Source organism: Aquarana catesbeiana, linkage group LG03, assembly GCF_042186555.1.
Source record: "Aquarana catesbeiana isolate 2022-GZ linkage group LG03, ASM4218655v1, whole genome shotgun sequence".
In the NCBI taxonomy this organism is placed as follows: domain Eukaryota; kingdom Metazoa; phylum Chordata; class Amphibia; order Anura; family Ranidae; genus Aquarana; species Aquarana catesbeiana.
Genome location: NC_133326.1, coordinates 598,904,330 through 598,927,969, shown reverse-complemented (window position 1 = coordinate 598,927,969; position 23,640 = coordinate 598,904,330). Strand labels below are relative to the sequence as shown.

The window sequence follows — 23,640 nt, the reverse complement described above, 5'->3', positions numbered from 1 at the left end:
AGGGGGTCCCCTACTTACAAACATCCGACTTACAAACGACTCCTACTTACAAACGGAGGGAGACAACAGGAAGTGAGAGGAAATCTACCCCTAGGAAGGGAAATTCACTCCTCTAAGTGTTAATATGGGAAAAAGATGTCTCCACTGATGCTTTATCACCTATCCTTATTTCCCTAATAACCCCAAATTTTCAAAATCCAATTGTCATTGGGACAGAAAGTGAGGTGAAATCTTCTGAACAGGGGCACAGACAGCAAAACAAATGTTACAGGGGTGATAACCCTTCCCTATGCTATCTACAAAACTTAAAAATAGATTTTTTGGCTGGAGCTACACCTAAAAAATGTACCTGTTCCGACTTACAAACAGATTCAACTTAAGAACAAACCTAAAGTCCCTATCTTGTTTGTAACCCGGGGACCCCCTGTATAGCCATGTCAAGCTTTGCGGTTTCCTACTCAGGAATCGCCTCAATGATGAATTTATTAATTTGATCGCTTGCCTGCGTGTTGTCACACAGTGACCGGTCACGTACCTTTAATTGTTGTTTGTATTGTCTTGTGTCTATGTGTGGTGATTATTTCATTTTAGTGACTCCTTATAGGCCAGTTTTTGGTGAAGCTGTACTTTTAAATACTTTTTTCTATACTTGGGCTTGTGATTATGCCCACTTTTAATATAATAATAAAATTTAATACTTTTATGATACTCTAATATGATCTGATTCTTGCTGTCATTAGTAACCCTTTCCCGGTGCCTCTTGCCGGGTTGCCTCTTGTGATATATGCTCGTTCTGGTTACGGCTGCAGCACCCTACACGGTGATTGATCTATGAGTGACCACTCTATCTGAGTGGATATATATGTGCCTAAGCCCGCATTCTGCTTGCTAATCAGAATAGGTGTTAGGAGGGGGAGGGAGCATTTTTAAGTAATAGTTAGGTTTTGCCTGGAATTCTTCTGTAGGGTTGTGATTGATTTAAATATTTTGCCCCCAGAATTACTAAACTTGCACTAACACCTTACTTAAAAACACAGATCCTTATATAATTAAAATAAAATGGACATAGTGCCCCATGTAAGATTTTTATTGCCGAATGGGTCCTCATTGAAGAGATTTTCGTACTGAGTGACTCGGAGTGACTCATTCCATGCGTTATGGCACAAAAAGCGAGGGGAAATTTCAGAGAATCAGGCATAGTAGAGCTTCTAAACATTCCTGACTTCATCCAAAACAGAAAAATAAAGGGTGGAGCTGGGCTTTAAGTGGCATTACAAAAGCAAGCTGGTTACTACAGGTATATGGTGCTGAACTGAATCCAAGTTCATGATAAATGATGCAAATAGTCTTACGGAATTATGAAGGTATATAGATTAAAGTTAATTTGTCAGCAACAAAATACATCAGTGAAGGATGTAACAAGCAAATCATGCGCAGCAGATAACTTACATTCTCTTGAGACAACTTGATGCAGGTGGAGTAGTGGTCCGAGATCTGGTTATTTGACAGTTTAGGCAGGAGTAGCGAGTTGGACTCAGATCTGTTGACACAAAGCAGTCACTTAAAGCGGGAGTCCGGCGACTTTTTTTTTTTTTTTTTTTTAGGTCATTGAGACACTTTGCTAATCCCAAAATAACTCACAGTTTGGGTGTAATATTTCCGCCTCTGTCTGTTTTCGTACTGAAGAATAATTTAAAAAATGTGATGCTGGCTGTGTCCATCTTGCTTGTGGGCATGTGAAGCCCACAAGCATTGATTTCCTGGATGCGGTGAATGCTGTTCATTCACAGCTTGTTCACATGCATGATCATTGTTTCCGCACTGAATCTTGGGAAGCCTGACACTAAGCTCCCAGGAGACAGTGCGGCGCCGGGGAAAGGCAATAAACACGCCTACTCCCATGGGAGGAGAGACAGGAAGTGCCACAATAAAGTACAATATAAAGGTAATTACAGCGATAAAAAAATTTTTCCTGTGGCATTTGAACATCTATGCAATTAACTGAAGGGGGTAAGATTAAGTTAAAAATTTGAGTGAAACCCCGCTTTAACATGGACTGCTGCAGGGGCAGCTATGGTAACCAAATGCAGTTAGTTGCAGCAAACAAATAAGTGGTCAAGGACTAGGCCATAAGGATGATGAATATATAGTATAGTAAATGATCAGGGCTGACAGAGCGTTAAGCTTACCACACATTACAATCGGATTGCTAAATCACCGTTAGGTCTACCAACGAGCATGCAGTGCAAGGGCCTGCCTTAACTGGATACAAATTGATGGGATGGTTGAGGTAGGTCCTCATATTACATAACATTGGTAGATCGAGGGTTGATTGTAGAGATTGTAAAGTGTATGGGGAGTCAAAGTCCCTTTGCCATGTATTGTGCGGTCCTAGGGGGAGGTTTGGTGCTTGTTCGAACTAGTGAAGGGAAAATTTTTTAGACTGGCTTCTAGCAGGTAAATACGGTAGTTTTGTGCAATCTCTGACATCTTTCTGTTGGATTAAAATCCTTGGTGACGTCAGGGCTGCCCTTGAAGGCCCCTATATAAAGCAAGTTGACAACCACTAGTTTTTTTCTATTACCAGTTACTTTTCTTTTTTTATGAATTTTCATTGAGCAAATATTTTGGGTTATTTTTGCAATGTTTGTTTATATAAACCCAAAATTAAGATTCCTTAGACGTGTCAGCTTATTCATAAAGTCCTATCTTGTATAAATGTATCCTATACAATTTTTAACCCATCTGTTCTTAATAAATACCTACTGATCCTGCCAGTTCTGCAGGGTCCTCTGTCAATCTGATCAAGACAAGCACAGAACCAGACGCTGGAATAATCAGTTTGTCTCTGGGATTGCAGCTAAGAGATACAGAAGGCTGTACCTACTAACAGTGTGTCTGTATTCCCTGTAGTCAGTTTTGCAACCACGCCCCCTGCGGTGTTGTAGGCACTGCTTATGAGAGCATGGATCCATCTTTAGGAATCCAGCACACAGACTGGGATGTACTTCACATGCACTAAAGTTTAGTATGAAAGAAAAAAAGGGAAACTATACAGACCCATTCACACCTATATCTGTGCATTACCACTCCATTTTTTTTTTCTTCCCCAACTCAAAACATTCCCCTCTGGGTGATCGGTGTACATTGTATGTAATGTTAACAACCTTTGTTGCAGATTTTTACCTTTTGTTATTCTGAAGAAATAGCTGTTTGTGTCCATGTGCAATGTGAATGGGAGAGAATTTAGAATTATCAATCACTCGGTAGGGTCTGAATGCCTTCAAGAGGTGATTAACACTTTGAGAGTATCTCACCCAAACTGAAGAAAAAAATTGTTGCAGAGGAAGCCTAAAATGTGGCTTGTATCTTAATGCAGACTTCTGGGAAGATCAGTAAGCCTATCACACTGGCAGGAAATTACATTTCTGTGGAGCGTTCCCGTACACCATCTGTGTATAGAATTCCTTCAGGTAGCCATATTGCATTTTACAGAAAATTATAGCACTGCAGATTGAAAGGTAAAGGTAATTTTTAAATGTTATATTACAGTATGGCTTGTGTCGCAATTGTAAACTTTTTATTATTTATTTTTTTATTTGATTTTTTAAATTTGCGATATTTTTTTCAAAAGAGTATTTTTTTTTTTTTTTTTTTTTTTTTTTTTTTTTTTTTTTTTTAGGAGTTACCCTTTAAAGTAGAAGTTCACCTTTTGGAGCATGTTACATGTTTCGCCCTTATTTAGGATGGAACATGTGACATGTTCCAGTCTCTGCCCCCTCCCAGTGAGAGCAAGCGGGCATCTTCTCCGGGCGCCCGCTGTCACGGTTTGAAAACACAGTCGAGCTGGGCTCTACCGCAGGCCGCGTCATTAATTTACAGAATTCTGTGCATGGAAAACTACAAGTACAGACAGCCTTTGCGGCTGTCAGCTTGTAGTTCTCAATGAACTACCATGGTGCTGTTGAGTGCTCTGGTAGTTCATGGTCTCTTCCTGTCCGTGTGTATCTGCCTGCCTATATGAGGTACGAGCAGACAGATACACTGAGAAGATCAGCAGTGCTTTACAAGCTCCAAGTAAAAAAAAAAATAAAAAATAAACGCACATTTTTTTACTTGCAAAAAGATGTGCATTTTTATTTATTTTTTTTAAAAGGTAAACTTATCATTTCAGCTGAAAGTAATGATTGAAGTTGCCACCACATTTTTACATGTAGGATGTTCCATGTCTTTGTTGTAGAATTAGATGTAAAGAAGTATAGGTTAGTTACTGTGAAAGCTAGCCTAGCTGCTTAACAACTGTTGAGATAAAATATTGACAAAGAATTGAACCTGAATATCGAAAAAAGAGGAACGATTAAACTCCTAATAGGTCTGACTACTGGTATGCAAATTGTAGTTTACTCCTGCACCATGAACCCTTCAAGATTGTGGTAACTACATGGGAGTTTTTTGGAGGGCAGAAATTACAAAGGACTTACCTCTGCGCAGGGGAGATTGTAGATGCCGGAGAATCAGCATTACTAAGCTGTAGATCAATCACCCTGGAGCGCCTCCTCTGTTTTCTTTCCCATTCATCATCATTACTGGTGAAATTTTGAAGAGTGGGGGTGCCTGCTGCACTGACCGGCTGTGGCCTGGTAGCTGGAGACAAATATTCTCCGCCCGGGGACAAGGGCTTCTGGCGTCCCCCTGACTGAGGAGTAGAGGTGTTCATATTGTCTGGTAAAACAAAATACAGAAGGCATTTAGCATAACAATGTATTTCTACACATATTTGAATAAAGAATAAAAAGCTAAAAATTCCTTTAGCTATACATATCCTCATCTTTTACCACCCTCATACTGAGCCTGTGAAACGCAGAACAGTATTCTCCCTGGTTCAAGCTTTTGGCTTGCTCAGAGACCACAGCTGAAGCATAAAAGGGATCATTTACAGTATAGAAACGTGCAACAAGAGGCTGAAGTCCCAACAAGAAGTCCTGTGGGAATGGTAGTTAGAGCGGATAGCCATTCTATCTCCTCCCTATTCTACCCAAAAACTAAAACTATTTTGGCAGAAACTATTTTAAGGCTCAAGGAAAGCCAACAATTCAGGAATAAATGTATTAAAAGTATAACTATAGGCAAAATGCATTCTTTAGCTTTGGATAGAGTGGGGAGGGGTTGGAACACCTGTCAGTGCTTATTGTTGTCTGTGCCCACAGTAAGGAGATTCATACTCTCTATTTCCCCTGATTATCATTATCATAGAAAGTGAAAATAAAGAAAATCCCAAATTTTGGGTTGTGCCCAGAAAAGGATTAGAGGGGAAATCTTCCAATCGGGTGACCTGGGGGGCCCCAAGAAATTCCCTCTCACTTCCGGTTTGGCTATGGGACAGGAAGTGAAGGGAAATCTCCACAATGGGACATAGATGGCAAAAAATAAACAAAGGGGTTATAACCCTCCCTTAGGGCTGGTTCACACCACAAAAACGGACTCCAGATCCGTTCCAGATGCGTCTCTGCATGTGCGTTATTAACACGTTCCGGTGCGTTTTTGGATGCATTCCAGATGCTTTGTTTTTTCCTGGTTTTCTTTTCACTGTACTGGGGTCCCGTGCGTTTTTGATGTGTTCCAGTGCATTCTGGTACATTTTTGTTGCTTCTTACTATGTTCCAGTACAGTCTAGAAAAAAGCAGCATGTTCTACTTTTTTTTCTGAAACTGACCGCACTGGTGTGAACTATGCCATTGGAAACTTTCCATGCATTTTTGATGCAGAAGAAAAACACACTGGACAGCATGTGGTGTGAACTTTCCCTTACTCTATTTTGCCTATAGTTTGGGTACAGCGTCGCACGACCACACAATTGTCAGTTAAAGTAACACAGTACTGTATCGCAAAAAATGGCCTGGTCAGGCAAATCCTTCCAGGGCTGGAGTGGTTAAAAACAACACCACCATATTTTTTCAGAGCAGCCTGTATTTCTCCTGAGGTTACCTGTGGGTTTTTCTTTGTATCCCGAACAATTCCTGTGGCAGTTGTGGCTGAAATCTTTCTTGATCAATCTGACCTTGGCTTGGTATCAAGAGATCCCAAAGTTTTCCACTTCTTATTAAAGGATTGAATAGTACTGACTGGCATATTCAAGGCTTTGGATATCTTTTTATATCCTTTTCCATCTTTCTAAAGTTTCAATACCTTGTTACGCAGGTCTTTTGACTGTTCTTTTCTGCTTCCCATGGTTTAGTATCTAGCCTGCTTAGTGCATCCATGCAAGAGCAGACACTAATTGCGATTTAAAAAGCCACAAAATGTTAAAAATTAACCTTTAATTGTCATTTTAACCTGTGTGTGCCACCTTCTGTGTCTGTACCAAGGCCAAACATTCCAGGGTATGTAAACTTTTCACCAGGGCCATTTGGGCGATTTCTGTTATCATTATGATTTTAAAAGGATCCAAAATAATTGGCAAGTATAATAAGTGGCTTCATGTGATCACTATCCTTAAATAAAAAGACAGGTTTTTGGCATGATCAAGTCATATTTTCAATATTAATGCCAAAATTTCACAATTTCTGCCAGGGTATGCAAACTTTTGAGCACAACTGTATATTATAAACTGATAAGAAAAATGAATTTCTTAAACCGGTTAAGGGCATTTCCAGTGAAGGAAAGCATATCCTTCTCCCCCTTCCCCAGCTTATAGTCCCAGTGATTAAAAAAAAAAACTAAATCTGTAGACACGTGATGTGTCCCGTCCTTCTTTGGCTTCCCACGCTGCGGTCAGGTAATGTAGACATTTTAAGTCCTGAAAACTCTGGCTGAGGTGCGGTGACACCTTGGACTGCAGCAGTGGAGTGTCTTCATTCCTAGAAGAGGCACTAGAGGGCTGCATTATGGCGGTTTCAGGTACGTTAAAAGGGGCTTAGGATTTTTCTTTTTTTCAATTTTGCCTAGAGACAACCATTAAAAGGAAGCCTGTATATGAAAAACATGCAAGCTTCCTTTGTTTATGGGCAACACTTCAGAAAATGTTGTTAGTTGCCCGTTTGTCACTGACTTCAATCACTAACCGTGAACCAGCTTGCTGCAGGTGAAGTCCCAGAAGTAACTTCTGATTTGCACGCTTGTTATAATCAGTAACGCAAAATATACTTATACCTATGCGTTAGTGTAGAAACCAGAGTTTCCTTTAGCCCACATTGGGCCCATTTGGCATTTCAAATCGGCGGCTATTGTCAGCAATGGCACCGTCCAAATTAGTGCGGAGCTGACTTTGCAGCACCGCACCAATTCCCAGACGTGGTTCCTGTACTACTTTTGGCAACTTCGGGGGCAATTTGAATCTGTCTGTCAACTCGCACCCGAGGTTGACATGCATTGCCGGTTTGAAATCATGCCAGTTCAGCTGATTTCTAACCCGCAGCAGTTGTTTGAACCTAGAAGTAGATAGAACTCTTAACAATAGTCTGCTAAAGAAGAAGGACAGGTCATAAACAATTGCCTTTTTTTTAGCATTTGTTGACACTCTTTATTGAACCTTAGTGCTGTTGCCTGCATGTGAGTTGAAAGCTACTTGTGGTCCCCATTAGAAGCTGATGTAACAGGGTAACAACACAGAAAAATAATTGGGAGTCAGGATTACAGCATGTCATTCTGTAACAGGTATAGACCTTCATGGCCACTATGCCTGTCACTGGCGCCAACACTGGGCCACTATGCCTGCCGCTGGCACCAACAACGGGCCACTATGCCTGCCGCTGGCACCAACAATGGGCCACTATGCCTGCCGCTGGCACCAACAATGGGCCACTATGCCTGCCGCTGGCACCAACAATGGGCCACTATGCCTGCCGCTGGCACCAACAATGGGCCACTATGCCTGCCGCTGGCACCAATGATGGTGCACTGTTCCTTCCACTGACAACTAGGGATGCACCGATACCATTTTTTTTTTTTTATACGAGTACCCATACTTTTTTTTTAGTACTCGCCGACACCTACCGCAACTGTTTTGTTTACACTTCAGCTGTCAGCAATGGTACAAAGCCATGAAAAGTCATTTACAAATGAAATAATTTGATAGTAAAAAAGTTTTAAATTGTTTATCGTAATAAAAAATAAAAATAAAATAGACGTGAACAAAAATAAAATAAAAGCAGTAAAATATTAAATGGAGTAGAATAGGGAGTTAATTAAGGCAGATTAGAGTAAATTAAGGGTTAATATAAGAGGTTAAACAGAGGAACATTTGTTCATCCCCACTGACAGCTCAAAGAACCGAGCCTGAAAGTATCGGTGCATTTGCACGAGTACCGATACTTGTGCAAGTACTCGGTATTGGCACCGATACCAGTATCAGTGCAACCCTACTGACAACTATGTGGCCCTATTCCTCCCACCAATACCAATGGTAGGGGCATATTCCTCCTCCTACTGACCACAGGCACTATGTCATTTTTTTACTCCCATGGACCACCAAGTCTGAGGCATCATTTCCTCCTACTGACACCAGGACATTTTCTACTCCCACTGGCCACAGTCCAGCCCTTCGTTTAGAAAAATTGGAGATGCCAGATCTAAATAAACCCAACCTGGGAACACCATGAAAAACTGAAGCTCAGTTGATTTTTGTTTTGTCACTAGCAGCTTCAAAGCAAATCACAACAGGGATCACTGCAGCACTGAAATGCATAGTCAGATTTTCCAAGTTATCCCCCACATTGAAACCAACTTATTGATAGTGACTGTTAACCTACTTCTTTACTTGGAATGAGAACATAGCCAATGAAGTCTAAAAAGTGTCTTTTCCAGTCCTGCATACCTCTCAGTGAATGCCTCACTAGATAGAAAAGCCATGGAGACTGGTCCTTTATAACAAGTCAGTAAAGGCAAGTCCCATATAGCTTTATCCTTAGCTTTTCCTTTAAAAGTCTCCAGTCATGAGATAAATTTGATGTATACCGTTAATGACCTACACATGAAAGTGCTGGTTTCCTGGTTCTCTTTGGCTTCAATATTTTGAGCATCCAGCAAATGAAGTCTTAAAATGATTAGAGGAATACCATTTTTTTGTAGATTTGGATAGAGTGAAGGCTTAGAATTCCTGTCAATACACCATGATACAGAAAATACCGTATTCATTTTTGCTTTTAAAACAATATCAAACCTAAAATCAAAAGTAAAATGGAAAATTGAATACTTACCATAATTTTCCTTTCCTGGTGCCTATTCATGGCAGCATACGCATGGTTGGTTGATCCACCCCCGGCCAACCCACAGGACCATTATAACTCTATAAAAGAGGGACACACGCGCCCCCCCCATATTCTCGTAACTAGACTCAATTCGGCCACAAGAATAAGAACAAGGGAGGGGAATATGCTGCCATGAATAGGCACCAGGAAAGGAAAATTACGGAAAGTTAGGTATTCAAATTTTCCATTTTCATGGAGCCTTCATTGTAGCATACGCATGGTAAATAACTCACTACCAGGGAGGGAATGCTGAAGAAAACAGAATTTTTTTATTGACTATTACGAAACAGAAAATTGGAAGGTCTTCCTCCCAAAACCCAGAAGGCGAGACTAGCCAGATCTAGGCTGTAGTGAGCCATAAATGTGGAAAACGAGGACCAGCTTGCTGATTTGCAGATTATCTCAGGGGAGACCTTTGCCAAGGCTGTCCATGAAGATGAAATCCCTCTTGTCGACTGCGCATTCACTGCCTGAGGAACAGGAAAGCCCACGAGCCTGGTAAGCCCGGTGTATATTGCGCACAATCCATCCCGCTATTGTGCGCTCCAATGCTGCTTTCCCTTCACCACTGGGAGCTACAAATAATCTTTCATCTTTACAGAAGTGTACAGTAGCAGAGATGTAGGACTTTAAGGCTCTTGCTACATCCAGTTCATGCAGTTTTGATGAATTTGGTTCTTCCGGGAATGCTGGCAGGACCCATTCCTGATTGGTGTTATATGTGGAAGGGACCTTAGGTATGAATTGATCGATAGGCTGAAGGACTACTCTGGATAGAAAACGATATAGGGATCTCGAGAGCCTAGGGCTTAAATTTATGAGACTCTGCGCCCTGATGTAACAGCTACTAGGAAGGTCGCCTTCAGTGTGATGTCTTCCAAAGAACAGCCTTCCATAGGCGCAAAAGGAGGTGTTGTAAGAAAATTTAGCACTATCGGTAGGTTCCATTTGGGGTATTGACTTCTTCTTGGTGGTTTTAGCCTTATTACTGGTGTTTATAAACATTGTTCAGACTGGAGATAGAGAGATACAAAGCAACATTGTTTCTACTCTTTTTCATCCATTGCAAATTAACTACTTCAGCCCCAGAAGGTTTTACCACTAGTGGCCAGGCCATTTTTTGCGATACGGCACTGCGTTACATTAACTGACAATTGAGCTGTCATGTGACACTGTACCCAAAAAAAATTTTCCCCACAAATAGAGCTTTCTTTTAATGGTATTCGATCACCTCTGCGGTAATTTTTTGCGCTGCAAACAAAAAAAGAGCAACGATTTTGGAAAAAAATAAATATGTTTTACTTTCTGCTATAAGACATATCCAATAAAAAAAAAAAAATGTAAAAAATCTAATTTCTTCATTAGGCCAATATGTATTCTGCTACATATTTTTGGTAAAAAAAAATCCCAATAAGCGTATATTGGTTTGCGCAAAAGTTATCACGTGTACAAACTATTTGATATTTTTATGGCATTTCTCTTTTACTAGTAATGGCGGCAATCAGCGATTTTTAGCGGGACTACGACATTGTAATCTCCAGTACACAGTGATCAGCTGCTGCTTGACCAGCATGCTTGTTCGACATGAGATCGGATTCTGTTGGACGAAATGCTATACGGACAGGGCGAAAGTTAGCCAGTTTCCGCCAAACTGACCATTTTTGGACCGTGAGTACCCAGCATTAGTCTGTTAGATCTGCAGTTGCACATGTGATCAGTTATGTCACCAGCCATATGAAGCCTTGGCACACAATTGAGACACCAGCAACTTTGACAGTTATTCACAGCATACCTTAAATGCAAGTGTCTTGGTAAACTGTTAAATTGATGGGTTTAGTTCCACTTTGATTTGGTAAGCATTTTTAATTCTCCCCATTTCTTTTGCATTGGAACTAAACTCTAAGGCCTCGTACACACAATCAGATTGTTGGCAGACAAAGCGCCAGACTTTTGTCCGAAAGGGTGTGTGCCAGGATCTTGTCTTGCATACTAACGGTCCACAATTGTCGGCCAAAAAAAAAACACGAACATAGTGACATACTATGTGGAATTTCAGCTCGAGCGCCACCCTTTGGGCACCTTCTGCTTATGTCATATTTAGTGAGCATTGATTCTGAGCATGAGTGTTTGTACTTTGGACTTTTGTGTGACCGAATTGTGTACACACGATAGGAAAATCTGACAACAGACCGCTGTCCGTTAAAAAGTTACTAGCCTGCCATTCAACATTTGTTGGCGGAAAGTTGGCCAACAATTGTCTGATGGAGCGTACTAACGGTCGGATTTTAGACAAACAGTCTGTAATCGCACAATTCCCTGCCGAAAATCCGATGGCGTGTACGAGGCTTAAGCCCACTTTCACATATGGACCGTTCGGGTCCGCCTGTCAGTTTTTCAGGCAGATCTGAACGGACGCTCAATTCTCTATGGAGCGACGGATATCAGCGGTGACATGTCCACTAACATCTGATCCGTTAAATGCAGAGGGATGGAAACCCTATTTTCCATCCGTCTGGCGGATTGGATCGGATGAAAACGGACAAGCGGTCCATTTTCATCCAATCACCCATAGAGGAGAGCGGAGCTCTGACAGGTTCGTCTCTGCACAGTGAGCGGAGACAGACCTGTCATCCACCGGGTCAGCAGGGATCAATGGAGCGATCCCCCTCTGAGCAAGCCGAGTCCATCAAAAACGGACAGCCCCATGTGAAAGGGGCCTAAAGCAGGGGTCTCAAACTGGCGGCCCTCCAGCTGTTGCAAAACTATTAATCAGATGAGGCATTGCAAGGCTGACCGTTACAAGCATGACTCCCACAGGCAGAGGCATGATGGACTTGTAGTTTTGCAAAAGCTGGAGGGCCGCCATTTTGAGACCTCTGCTTTAAGGACTGTTGCCAAGGGAGTAAAAAAAGCTGAGTTTTTTACAGATCTGAAATTAGTGCATTGTTGTCTATGGGACATTGCACACAGCTGAGTAGAGATTAGCAATATAGCATTGAGTACACAGCAGTACAAAAAAAAAAGACTTCCGAGCAGGCAGGCTATTTGTTGCAGAGGAGAAATGCTGTGTCTATTCTGCAGTAAGATACTTATCTGCCTGCTCAATGTCTTCTGTAGACTTAACATTGAGCGACATATACGCAGCTGAGTTTACATTCTCGGCACAATGCCTGTATGCCGGGATGAATGAACTCTCACACATACACAGAATTTACATTATCCTCCGCTAATCAAAAGGGCTGAAAACAGTCACCCAGGGGAAGCTGGGGAGAAGATGCCAGTGCTGGTGAGGGACCTTGTGAACGGGTGCCTCTTGGGAAGGCTACATCACCAGTGCCCTCCACAGAGATTTTGCGCATGAGCCATTTATTGGTCTATTGAAACTAATAGATCACATGCACTCATACTGTGTAAAAAGCAAACATTCCCTGACCGATTAGCATGGGGTTTCGCGCACTGCTCCTGTGTGAACCCAGGCTAAAATCACTATGACAAGCCTGGGTTCATGCAGGAGTGGTTGGAAAAACTACTTGCGATTCGGACAGGAATCACACCACATTCATGTTCAAATCACATGTAATTTTTTACAGTTGGATTTGAGCCCCTTCATTTTGCATGGACGCAAATAACACCACAAAGTATCAGTACTCAGTATCAGCAAGTACTTGACCGAAAGTATCTGTACTCACAGACTGAGCCACAGAGTTTCTGCTGCTGAGGGCTAGAGAGGTGCACATCTGTTGTGCGAGTGTCTGCGCCTACCCCAGAGTATTTGGAGAACAAGAGTGCCAGAGCTGAGCCTAAAGGCCCTGATTGTGAGGATGGACTTACCTGGGCCAGTTTCCTGAGGACAGCAGACTGCACTTGGTAGAGCATTCAGCCCTGTCCAGCCACAGCCTCCTATAGACAGAGCTGGATGCTGCACCTCCGGGGCACACTAAAATGCCAGATGTGCACAGCAGATAGGTGCCCCTGGTGAAAGTGGCCTAAGGCTGGCCATAGATTATTATTTTGATCAGTCAGCAGGCTGAATAAAAAAAAAAGGAAACACTATACAGTAATCAGTGCTGCCAACAATCCCAATCAACAGAAGCGAACTGTCAGATCGACTTGTGTTGAGCAGGAACAACCATAGGTGGATCGAAATCCAGCCAGTCCTTGCTGAACTGGACAATTTTGACCCATCTATGTCCAGATTCAGGAAGCAAAGCCGATCTGTCTTCTCTGCTCTGCTAGTAATGCCGGATCTCAGAATTCCAAGTCTAACCCCTAGGTCACACCGATGCGTTTTGACAATTCCAAATCGCGAGACAAGTCGCACCCCATTGCTGGCAATGGAAATGTTCGGATTGCAGCAACTCATATCGCACTACTTCCCCCCCCCCCAATTTCATTGCAACTTGAATAGACTTCTGTTAAACGCAGTCGCAATTAAATTGAAGGTGCAAATAGCACTGATCTGCAGATTTCAACAGATAGATAAGGTGTGTCCTCCCTATACTGTAATAAAGTTTTGTCAAAGCTAAAGGAGAGCGTAAATCAGATTGTATAGTGCAGAGGTCTCCAAACTTTCTAAACAGGGAGCCAGCTTACAGTCCTTCAGACTTTAGGGGGGACGGACTGTGGCCTTTGGGAGTAGAAAAGGTCCCAACATCAGAGGGAAAAAAACAATGCCCCATCATTGGGGTCAGAGGTGCATGATTAATCGTTTAAAAAAATAAAATAAAATCACGATCTCGATTCAACCCCCCTCAAAATCTTAATCCAGCATTTCCATGATTCGTGTAACAAGTGCATAGCCGTCCCCTGCTCACAGCTTTAAAAAAAAAAAAAAAAAAAAAAAAGGCTGTGGGAGTAGAAATGGTCTCGGGACAGTGAGAGTAAACAGTGCATCTTTGGCATTAGAAGGAGAAATTCCTCCCACTGACAACTATCGTTGGTGTCAGTGGGAGGAATAGTGCCTTGTTGATGTCATTAACAGAAATGATACACCATTGTTGGTGTCAATCGAAGGAATGCTGTTTTGCATCAGCGGGAGGAAAAGTGCCCCAAGGGCTGGATAAAGGCAAAAGGGCCACATCTGGCCCCAGTTTAGAGACCACTGTTTTAGATCAAAGGGATGAACTTTGGTCTGTAAATGAGGTCAGTAAGGATGAGCTCAGACGTGTTCGCAACTCCACGTGCCCGCCAGGAAGCCGAAACTCCGCAGTGCTAATCAGAGGCAGTGAGACATTTCCTGATCCGTGGCTGCACAGATCGGGAAACGTCCCACTACCTGTGATTAGCGCTGCGGAGTGTCAGCTTCCTGGCGGGCACGTGGAGTTGCGAACACGTCTGAGCTCATCCTTAGAGGTCAGTTTAACCACTTAAAGACTAAGCCCTTTTCTGACACTTGTTGCTTACAAGTTAAAAACATTATTTATTGCTAGAAAATTACTTAGAACCCCCAAACACACACACACATATATATATATATATATATATATATATATTTTAGCAGAGATCCTAGAGAATAAAATGGTGGTTGTTGCAATATTTTATGTCACACTGTATTTGCGCAGTGGTCTTTCAAACGCAATTTTTGTTGAAAAAATACACTTCAACTAAAAAAAACATTAAAGTTAGCCCAAGTTTTTGTATGATGTGGAAATTGATGTTACGCTAAGAATCGTGATCCTTAATCTAAGCAAAAAAATTGTGATTCTCATTTTATGCAGAATCATGTAGCTCTAGTGGGAGGCATTGTGCCCCATCCTTTGGGGGGTCAGCGGGAGGCATTGTGCCCCATCCTTTGGGGGGTCAGCGGGAGGCATTGTGCCCCATCCTTTGGGGGGTCAGCGGGAGGCATTGTGCCCCATCCTTAGGGGGGTCAGCGGGAGGCATGGTGCCCCATCATTGGGGGTCAGTGGGAGGCATGGTGCCCCATCGTTGGGGGGGGGGTCAGTGGGAGGCATGATGCCCCATCGTTGGGGGGGGGGGTCAGTGGCAGGCATGATGCCCTATCGTTGGGGGGGGGGGGGTCAGTGGCAGGCATGGTACCCCATCGTTGGGGGGGGGTCAGTGGCAGGCATGGTGCCCCATCGTTGGGGGGGGGGGGGGTCAGTGGCAGGCATGGTGCCCCATCGTTGGGGGGGGGGGTCAGTGGCAGGCATGGTGCCCCAAGTGCCAGATAAAAACAAGCAAAAGTCCACAGTTTGGAGACCCCTGGTATAGGGTATGGACTCCTTTAGATTTACCAAATAACAGGACACACCTCACCTATCCCATCAGACAGGCCTTTGTACCACACAGTAGATGGTAGAGCTGAAGGCGATTGTATGGTGACACGTTTAATTTACAAGCAATGTCTCTGACTCAGTGTGTATTATAATGGAGCTCCTCTATGTCAATTGTTTCCTCACAACAAGCTTTATTAATATAAGCAGCTGCAGTACGAGTTCTGTGTATTGCAGCAGTCCAATCCCAGTGACAGCGCTGCCCGCCGAACCCGAGGCTGGCCGGACGCATACTACCACCCATATACTCTCCATATACCCCATTACCGGTCCCCGGTATACCCAGACAACACACGTACCTCCCGGACGCCTGATTTCCGGCTCCAGAGCTTTCAAAAATTCCGCGCTATCGCACAGCGTGATGACGTCACGAGATAACGGCTCGAGGCGGTTCTACAGAGCTGTGGGCAGGGTACTGGGCGGAGCATGGTGGACGGGGAGGGTGACGGGCGCCATGTTTGTTTGGGGCGAGTGCCAGTGCCAGTGTTGTCGCATTGGTACTGCTCATTTGCTCCTATGATTGTCGGTGTCCCTGATTTGGAGCAATGTCCCTCTGTCCCTCATTCCTCCTCATTTGTCCCTCATTTTGGTCTGATCTATATAGTTGTATATAAAATGCACTTTTTATCTATCTTAAAGTGTTTTCCAGGGCTAAACCTTTCATCTGAAACATTTCATCTGATTTCTAAATTGCTGCATTTGTAAATTCTAAAAGCCAATATAAAGGAATAGTAGTGGTAAAAAAAAGCACTTGTGGGTTAAACCAATCTTGTTTTTTTGTACAATTCCCCTTTAAGGGGGCGTGGCAAGGGGTGTGTCCTATGCCTGCATACTTTTGCTGATAGGTGTCCCTCAATCCCATCTCATAAAGTTGGGAGGTATGTTACTGTAATGAATATTGAATTTGGGAACAATACAGTGACATGAAGGACAGGATTTACTCTTGCAGAGGTGCTCCTGGATTCATCTGATTTTTTTTATCAAGGATCTTCTTCCCAATAAATATAGCTACCCTATAAATGCTAGTTTTAATTATAATATAATGCTTTGTTGACCTAGTGGATTTGTTCATGTTCTCTTTATTTGTCACAGTATGATGGCCGAAAAATAAAAAAAAAAGTAGATCTGAAATGTTTTTTCCTGGCACAAACAAGGCAGTACAAAGCCAGGTATACACCATTCGTTTTCTTTTCCCGTATTGTAAAAACGAGCGTTGTAAATACCGTTTTAGAGCTGTCTTCAGGTCGGTCAGGACAGGCTGGGCAGCCATGTGATCTCCCCGGCTGACGTCAGAGGGACTAATGCAGCGTTCTCTGTCAGGCTCTAATAGAGGGTCTGGCAGTTTTTGAGTTATACGTGTTAACAAACCCTGTAGACTGACCTCCTTTGCAGACCGAACAACCTGCCCCTCCGGTCGGTCGCTCAGTCAAACCACCACCCCCCCGTTGCTTGCTCGTCTCCCCACCAGCCCCGCCCTTACCCCATCTAGGTCACGGGCACTTCCTGATTGGCTGGGAGGAGAATCAGGAAGACAATAGTGAATATTAATTCACTGTTGTCATAAACTGGGTGGGCGCAGTGCTCTGCGCTCCGAGACCACCTTTTTTTGAAGCCAATTAGAGCCTCAGGCTCTAATCATGTGCTTAAAAAAAAAAAAAAACATTGAAATACAGGCGTCCAGCGCATGGATTAGGGGAGCGGTGCCAATGCGCCCCCAAATGGACGGGCCGCCACTGGCCCCCCGAAGTCAAACTAAAATGCCAGTTTGAAATCAGTGTGAACAAGGACTCATAACCACTATAAACCCTCAAAAAACACAAAACAAAGCAACTTTTATACATTGTAGCCAATGTGGTGGCTGCTTTAGTTTTCTTTTCTAGTAAAGTCTGGAATTTTAGTCAGAAAAAGAGTCCTGCTAGACCACTTCGGGCTGGTCCCTTTTGCAGTTATACCTATGTAAAACATTAAAAATAAGTGTCTATACTGTTTAAAACCCAGTATTACACTGTCCCATCCTGCTCTGCACATGCTCAGTTGCTCTCCATTTTTAGGCAAAGTGAAGGACCACCTCACACCCAGCCTGGGTGTCTCCACCAAGATACAGCCTCCTGTACTCTGGAACCAGGTATTATAGCTGAGCATTACACCCAAGAACTAGACAACACTAGCTTAGGTGCAAACTGACACTGTATTGTAAACTCACACAGAATGTACACCACACAAAATTAGATAAGAGCTTGATCGCATTATCCTAAACAATGCAAACTGCTAACAGTAATATCAGTACATCTAATGAATAGCTAACATAAACATAAACAGTAAGCTAACTGAACAGCAAGCTAATTAACAACTAGTCACCTAGACAAGCCTAAATGTCATGCCCACCCAGACAGTTCGACACTAGTATTCAAGAAGATCCTGGACTGTCAAAATCTCATTACCTAGCTTCACTTGTGTAATCTGTCCACTAGGCAAGTCATCATAAGACATCAGACGACACCAGAAGTCCCAGAAAATGTAGCTGCGCTCTTGAGCGTCTGTGGCATAAGACTAAGTTCCAGTAAGACTTCACACAATATAAATCTGCCCTCCTAAAATACTATTCCTGCTTCCACACTGCCAAACAGACCTACTTTATCACACTCATTAACACCTTCTCATCCAGTCCACGTCAACTCTTCTCTACCTTCAACACTCTACTCTGTCCTCCACTGCCTCCACCCTCTAACTCACTCACTGTCTAGGAGATCGCCAATCACTTCAAAAATAAGATCGATACAATTCACGAGGAGATCACCAACATGCAAAAACCTCCCCATGCAACACCCCATGTCCACAGATACAATCATTACTTCCAGGGCTTTTTTTCTCAGACATTAGGTTCAGGAACTCCCCTTTTCCGAGTCACCCCTTTTCCTCGCCCCCACCCACCTCCGAGCACCGTTCCTTGGTTCCATCCCCTACCCACCTCCCAGTACCGCCCCTTTTAGACAATACAGAACCAAGTATCATTTTGTGGTGCTAAGTAATTTGTATGGAATTTGGTAACGATATTAAGAAAAGCAGTAAAATAGATCCCCGTCAGAACAATAGATTCCCCTAACAACAATGTATCACCCACAACAAAATTCCCCCCCAGCAACAATAGACTCCCGGAAGCATCAACAGATCTCTACACAGCCGGCATTAATAGACTCTCTGGCAGCCATCAACAATAGACCCCTCCCCCAACAGTAGATCTCCTTCAGCAACAACTGACCCCCCCAGCAACATAAGACCCACCCCTAGCAACAATAGGTCCCGCACCAGCAACAATAGACCTCCTCAGCAACAATAGACCCCCCTGCAAAAATAGATCTCCCTCCACCTAGAATAGATCCCCCAGCAGTGAGCATCAATACCCTGCAGCACACCCCGGAACCATAAGTCTGTAAATGGAAATGGTATGGCAATGAGAGAAGTCATGTAATTAGGTAAAGCGGATGGCTAGATCCTGCAGAGATAGTGGACAGTCCAAAGCTCAGGGCAAGCATCTTGAGGGAAGCAGAAGCACACTCCAGGACATGTAGACATGTCCTGGACATGTAAATCTGCTAGTCCATATATGTAACACTACTGATAATGTCAGAAGCAGTCTGCTGTATACTAACTTTAAAACTATATCCAAAATATGCCCAAAACTGTTTACACAGGGAATAATCACACACGATGGTGGTTGGAAAATTTCTCATTTACTCTTATGATTGACAAGGCTTTTTTACAGCCAAGAAATAAGGTTAGATCACATGTCAAATGCCTGAAAACAATAGAGTTCTATGCCTTAGTAGGCATTCAAGGTCAATGTTGGTTATGTGCCTAGAAATACAAAATGTCATCAATGTCAAGGCTTTTCTACAGCTAAGAAATAAGGTTAGATCACATGTCAACTGCCTGAAAACAATACAGTTCTATGCCTCAGTAGGCATTCAAGGTCAATGTTGGTTATGTGCCTGGAAATACAAAATGTCATCTATTTTCGCAGGAGAATGGAGCTGTAGAAAGGGGACTTTAAGGGAGAGCCCTGCATGTATAACCAAATGAAAATGAGTCTCCAAGCACAATTCTCTGAGCGCTGATGTTCTGGGGAGTGGCCTGGATGGAGCTGGGTTAAAGCGGCTTTTACTCTGATACCTGGGCTCTTGTAGGTGTGCGGTGTTTGGGCTTTTCCTCTTGCCTCCTCACCATCTGTCAAACACACTCTGAAGAGCGATGCACTGCAGATTGCTGTTCAGTGGTAAGTGGGTAACCCTAAGACAGGAAGTGTGTTACTGGAAAAGTCAAGAGGTGAAAATAAGGAACAAAAAAAGACCTTCAAAAAGAAAATGAATGCAGCCACCACATCTAAGTAGATAAGCGGCAAAATAATCATGTTTTTTTTTAGGGTTTTAAATTGCTTTATCTATGTAACTATGCTGAATAGCTCAGTCTATCTAGTGGTTTTATTCAGGGAAACGACTTGTGTATGCAATCAAAATGAACCCCTGTGCAATTACTATAGAGTTTCCAAAATTATTGTATACTCAAAGGGCCCATCCCTCTGATGAAGCCACGTGACTGTAGTGTAACGTGTAAAGGGTGGAGCCAGTGTCGTAGGACATAACACAAGGAAGTTGGTCAGAAGGTAATCCTGCTCAAGGCTAACACACAAACAGAAAAAAGTTGGACTTTTAAGGGGACATCATAGGTTTCTTATATGCTGTGATCACAAAATGCAGCTTTCATCTACATTGCCCCCTTTTGTATTAAAGGAGATAGTGAGAGCTTTTTGTCAGTGGTGCACCAGTGCACATTATGTGAGTGTAATTTTATTGGTATTTGGGAATAAAATTTTAGAATATTACAGAAAGCACTATGATGGCTTTATCTTTTTATCTTTGAGCACTGTCTGAATCTTGCTGAATATCAACAGTGGTATAATACCCAATGGAACCATTTGGAAATATGGAGTAACACCTGGGATCGATCCCAGTTTACATCATACAAGCGCCTATCATTCCCTTAAAGGGGCAGGTGCATTTTGACTGATTGTTCATAGGTCAGAATACAAGGTGAGCAGAAATGGGTGAAGGCATTTGCATTACATGGTTTATTCACAGAAGATATTTGTGAAGCATGAATTGGAGTTGTTAGAATCATATTTGAAAAAACACAAAGCATTTCATTTTATTATAATTTGTATGTTTTTAATTTAATTTGGTGCATGTTTTTTTATTTTTATTTTTTACTGTGAATGTTTAAATCATCACATTGTGCAGCGCTATTTTGATTAAAATAAAGGACTTGTGTACATTGGCCTTGGTTGCATCAGAACTTTTTTTCTCTCCATAGATGGCAGAGAATGCAAAATCAGCTTGATGCATCTTAGAAGGAACTCAGAAGCATCTACAATCCAAACGCAAGATGACTGCACCTTAAAGTATTATGGGTTTTCCAACTACATAAGCCCCACAAAAGCAGACAGATTCTCACATATCTGTATGTAGCACCCTGAAGTTTAGGCAGGGTTGCTCTTAAATCTTTTGCCAAGTGATAGTTGCCTTGGCCAATTGTTAGGAGGTCAATTGATTTTGCCCTAATTCTGGATTTGCTGCAGTTCTCTCTTCTGTCACTAGATGGCCAGGTATCTAGTGACATTAGATAAGACAAGGGCATTGCAAGGACAGATTAGGAATAGATGGGGTGTCTCAGCCAATGGGCAGGGATTTTCTTGAGTCCCTTGGTCTGCTGGGAGAACCTATTTATTTGGGTGGAGTCAGGTGATCAGGGGTTCTGTGCCACCTGGACGGCTGTCTGGGTGTACATGTGTTATGCTGCCCCGGGCTGCTAGGCCAGAAACCTAAGGACTATCCCAGGGACATCTGGCTGCTAGGCTGTCTGAGGGCCTATCCAGAAGTAGGAAAGCAGTGTAGGGTTGGGACTGCTGGCTTTTAGTCCAAACAGAAGTTACTGTTCCGCTGGCCGGGGAACCAGTCATGGTTGGAGGTAGAGGGAAAGCTGTCGCTACTGAAGGTCCATCCACCTTGTTACTGAAGACCATTGTGAGTAAGCTGAGGCCAGTACCAGAGCAGACTTCTTGCCAGCCGGGGACGGTGAAGAAGTGGGAAAACTTCAGCAAGTGCCAAGTCAGGGACCCAGCGGGACAGCCGAGGTGACGCTTGTGGAGTGGCAAGCCACCTAACGTGTCAGCAGGGGTGAAGCTTGAAGAGTATCTGTGAGTGCCAAGCCAGGGACCCAGCAGGGAAGTGGGGGTAACGCTTGAGGAAGACACTGAGTGCTACAGTGAAAGAGCTCAGGGGATCCAGTGGCTAGTGGATCTGAGGTCTAGTGAGAGTGACTGGGAGTTCGTTGAGTGAAGACCCACAGTGAAGGAGTGTGGGGTAAAGAGAACTGTTCGTGTTGCAGATAGTTGAATACCTTTACCGTTAGTAACAGCTACAAGATACAACAGCTACAAGATACAGCTACAAGATTGTTGCCATAGGAGACCTACTGTTAGGTACCTGGTAGTAGAGCCTGACTTGTAGGAGAAGACCTCTCATACAACGCTGGTTCAGAAGCCACTGGAGTGGGAACAGTGGTCTCCTGAGCGCAGTGGGTTAGGAGTGCCTGTTGAAGTAGAGTCTCTGATGCTGAAGAGAGGTAGAGATCCCGCAGGGATGGCTGGACTGCAGATCAGGTGGAGACTGGAGGCAGCAGGCTGGAACACTGGAGATGCAGAGATCACTGGAGCTGAAGCTGAAGGTGCAACAGCAAAGAATAAACAGCAAGCACAAGCAAGGTCAGACAGTCCGGGTCAGCAGGTAGGTGAGACAGGCAATAACGGCAGGCAGAGGCAGAGTAGGTAGACAAGCAGAGATCGGCAACGGTATCAGGCAGAAGCAGTAGAATAGTCAGGCAGGCCGGGTCGGATAGGAGCAGGACGGATGGTCAGACAAGCCGGGTCAAATCAGGTAACAATCAATCAGGTGCAGGTTACAGGAATCACAGACCTGAGACGAAGCAGCAATGTGCCAGTGGCACAGGGGAACTTTTATGCGCTCTTTGGCGCCAAAACGGCGCGAACGCGCGCACGCCCGTGCGCCCGCGCACAAGCGCCGCGCACCCGAGCGCCGCGCTGATGCCTGGAAACAGCAGGACTTTGCTGCAATGTTCGCATAGGAGTGCACCGGCGCATAGGCGCATGCAAACGCCCAGGTCTGGCGCCGGCGGCTCCCTGACACCTACCTATACAGAAGCGGTGTCCGGCTAGAGGCCTTCACCTGTATAACTGTCTATCTATAGACGTCTCAGAGTCTGCTAATTATCTTTGCATCTACCTAAGGTTGTCCTGGCCCTAACCCTCTCTCCTACAGTTCTGTTTAAGAGACAATATAACTCTTTGCATTCAAAAAGTGTCTGGCGCCCACCTGTTCATCTTGCATTACACCCACCATGCCTCGTGACCCACTCTACACTGAAGGATGTCAGCTCTCCCTAACTCTGGAGGTAACTATTAGGCCTAAAGAGGCCAGGGACTACGTGTATCATTGTGAAATTCAAAGTTTTCCAATTCACATAATGTCCACATTTCTTCAATATGCATTTCTTTCCAAAAAAAAAAAAAAAAAGGGAATATGAAATATCATGAATGTACTTGTGACATACTGTACACATCACAGGTATACAAGCCTTATCTGCTAACATACAAATGATGTCTGTGTACGGATCCATGCACCTGCTCTTGCCCGCATGTCAAAAAGAAGAGCTGGAAGTGTACAGTGACTGTGCATTTGACCATCATCATCCAGCAGGCCTCTCGGGGGTACCGCTACATATTCATGCAAACCTTTATCCCAAAAGGAGGAAAAAACTGTTTGCTGTGACTTATTATAAAAAGTGAGCTGGAGTTTGACTTTAATATGTTTAGTGTATTTAAATCTGCTAATACAATTAACACTACCCTCACTCCCATGTGGAAAATGCGGCTCTCTGCTGTGCCTCCTAGTCTCAATCCTCCAGAGTTGTGTCTCATTAATACAGGTGGTTACTGGCCAGATCAGCAGGTTAAAACAGAGTGAAAAAAAAAACAAAGAAAAGAAAAT

The 23,640-nt window shown here is 43.4% G+C and overlaps 1 protein-coding gene across 1 annotated transcript in view; it reads right to left on the bottom strand.

The window, feature by feature from the left end:
- The window catches only part of NCAPH (non-SMC condensin I complex subunit H), a 43,886-nt gene extending 27,961 nt beyond the window's left edge, over nucleotides 1-15,925 (bottom strand). The window contains exons 1-3 of the mRNA XM_073622064.1: nucleotides 15,820-15,925; nucleotides 4,482-4,722; nucleotides 1,450-1,540 (exon numbers count right to left, since the gene is read on the bottom strand). Of these exons, the coding sequence (XP_073478165.1) occupies nucleotides 1,450-1,540; nucleotides 4,482-4,717 (327 nt within the window). The 5' untranslated portion in view covers nucleotides 4,718-4,722; nucleotides 15,820-15,925. The remainder of the gene's footprint in view (nucleotides 1-1,449; nucleotides 1,541-4,481; nucleotides 4,723-15,819) is intronic.
- Nucleotides 15,926-23,640: the final 7,715 nt, after the last annotated feature.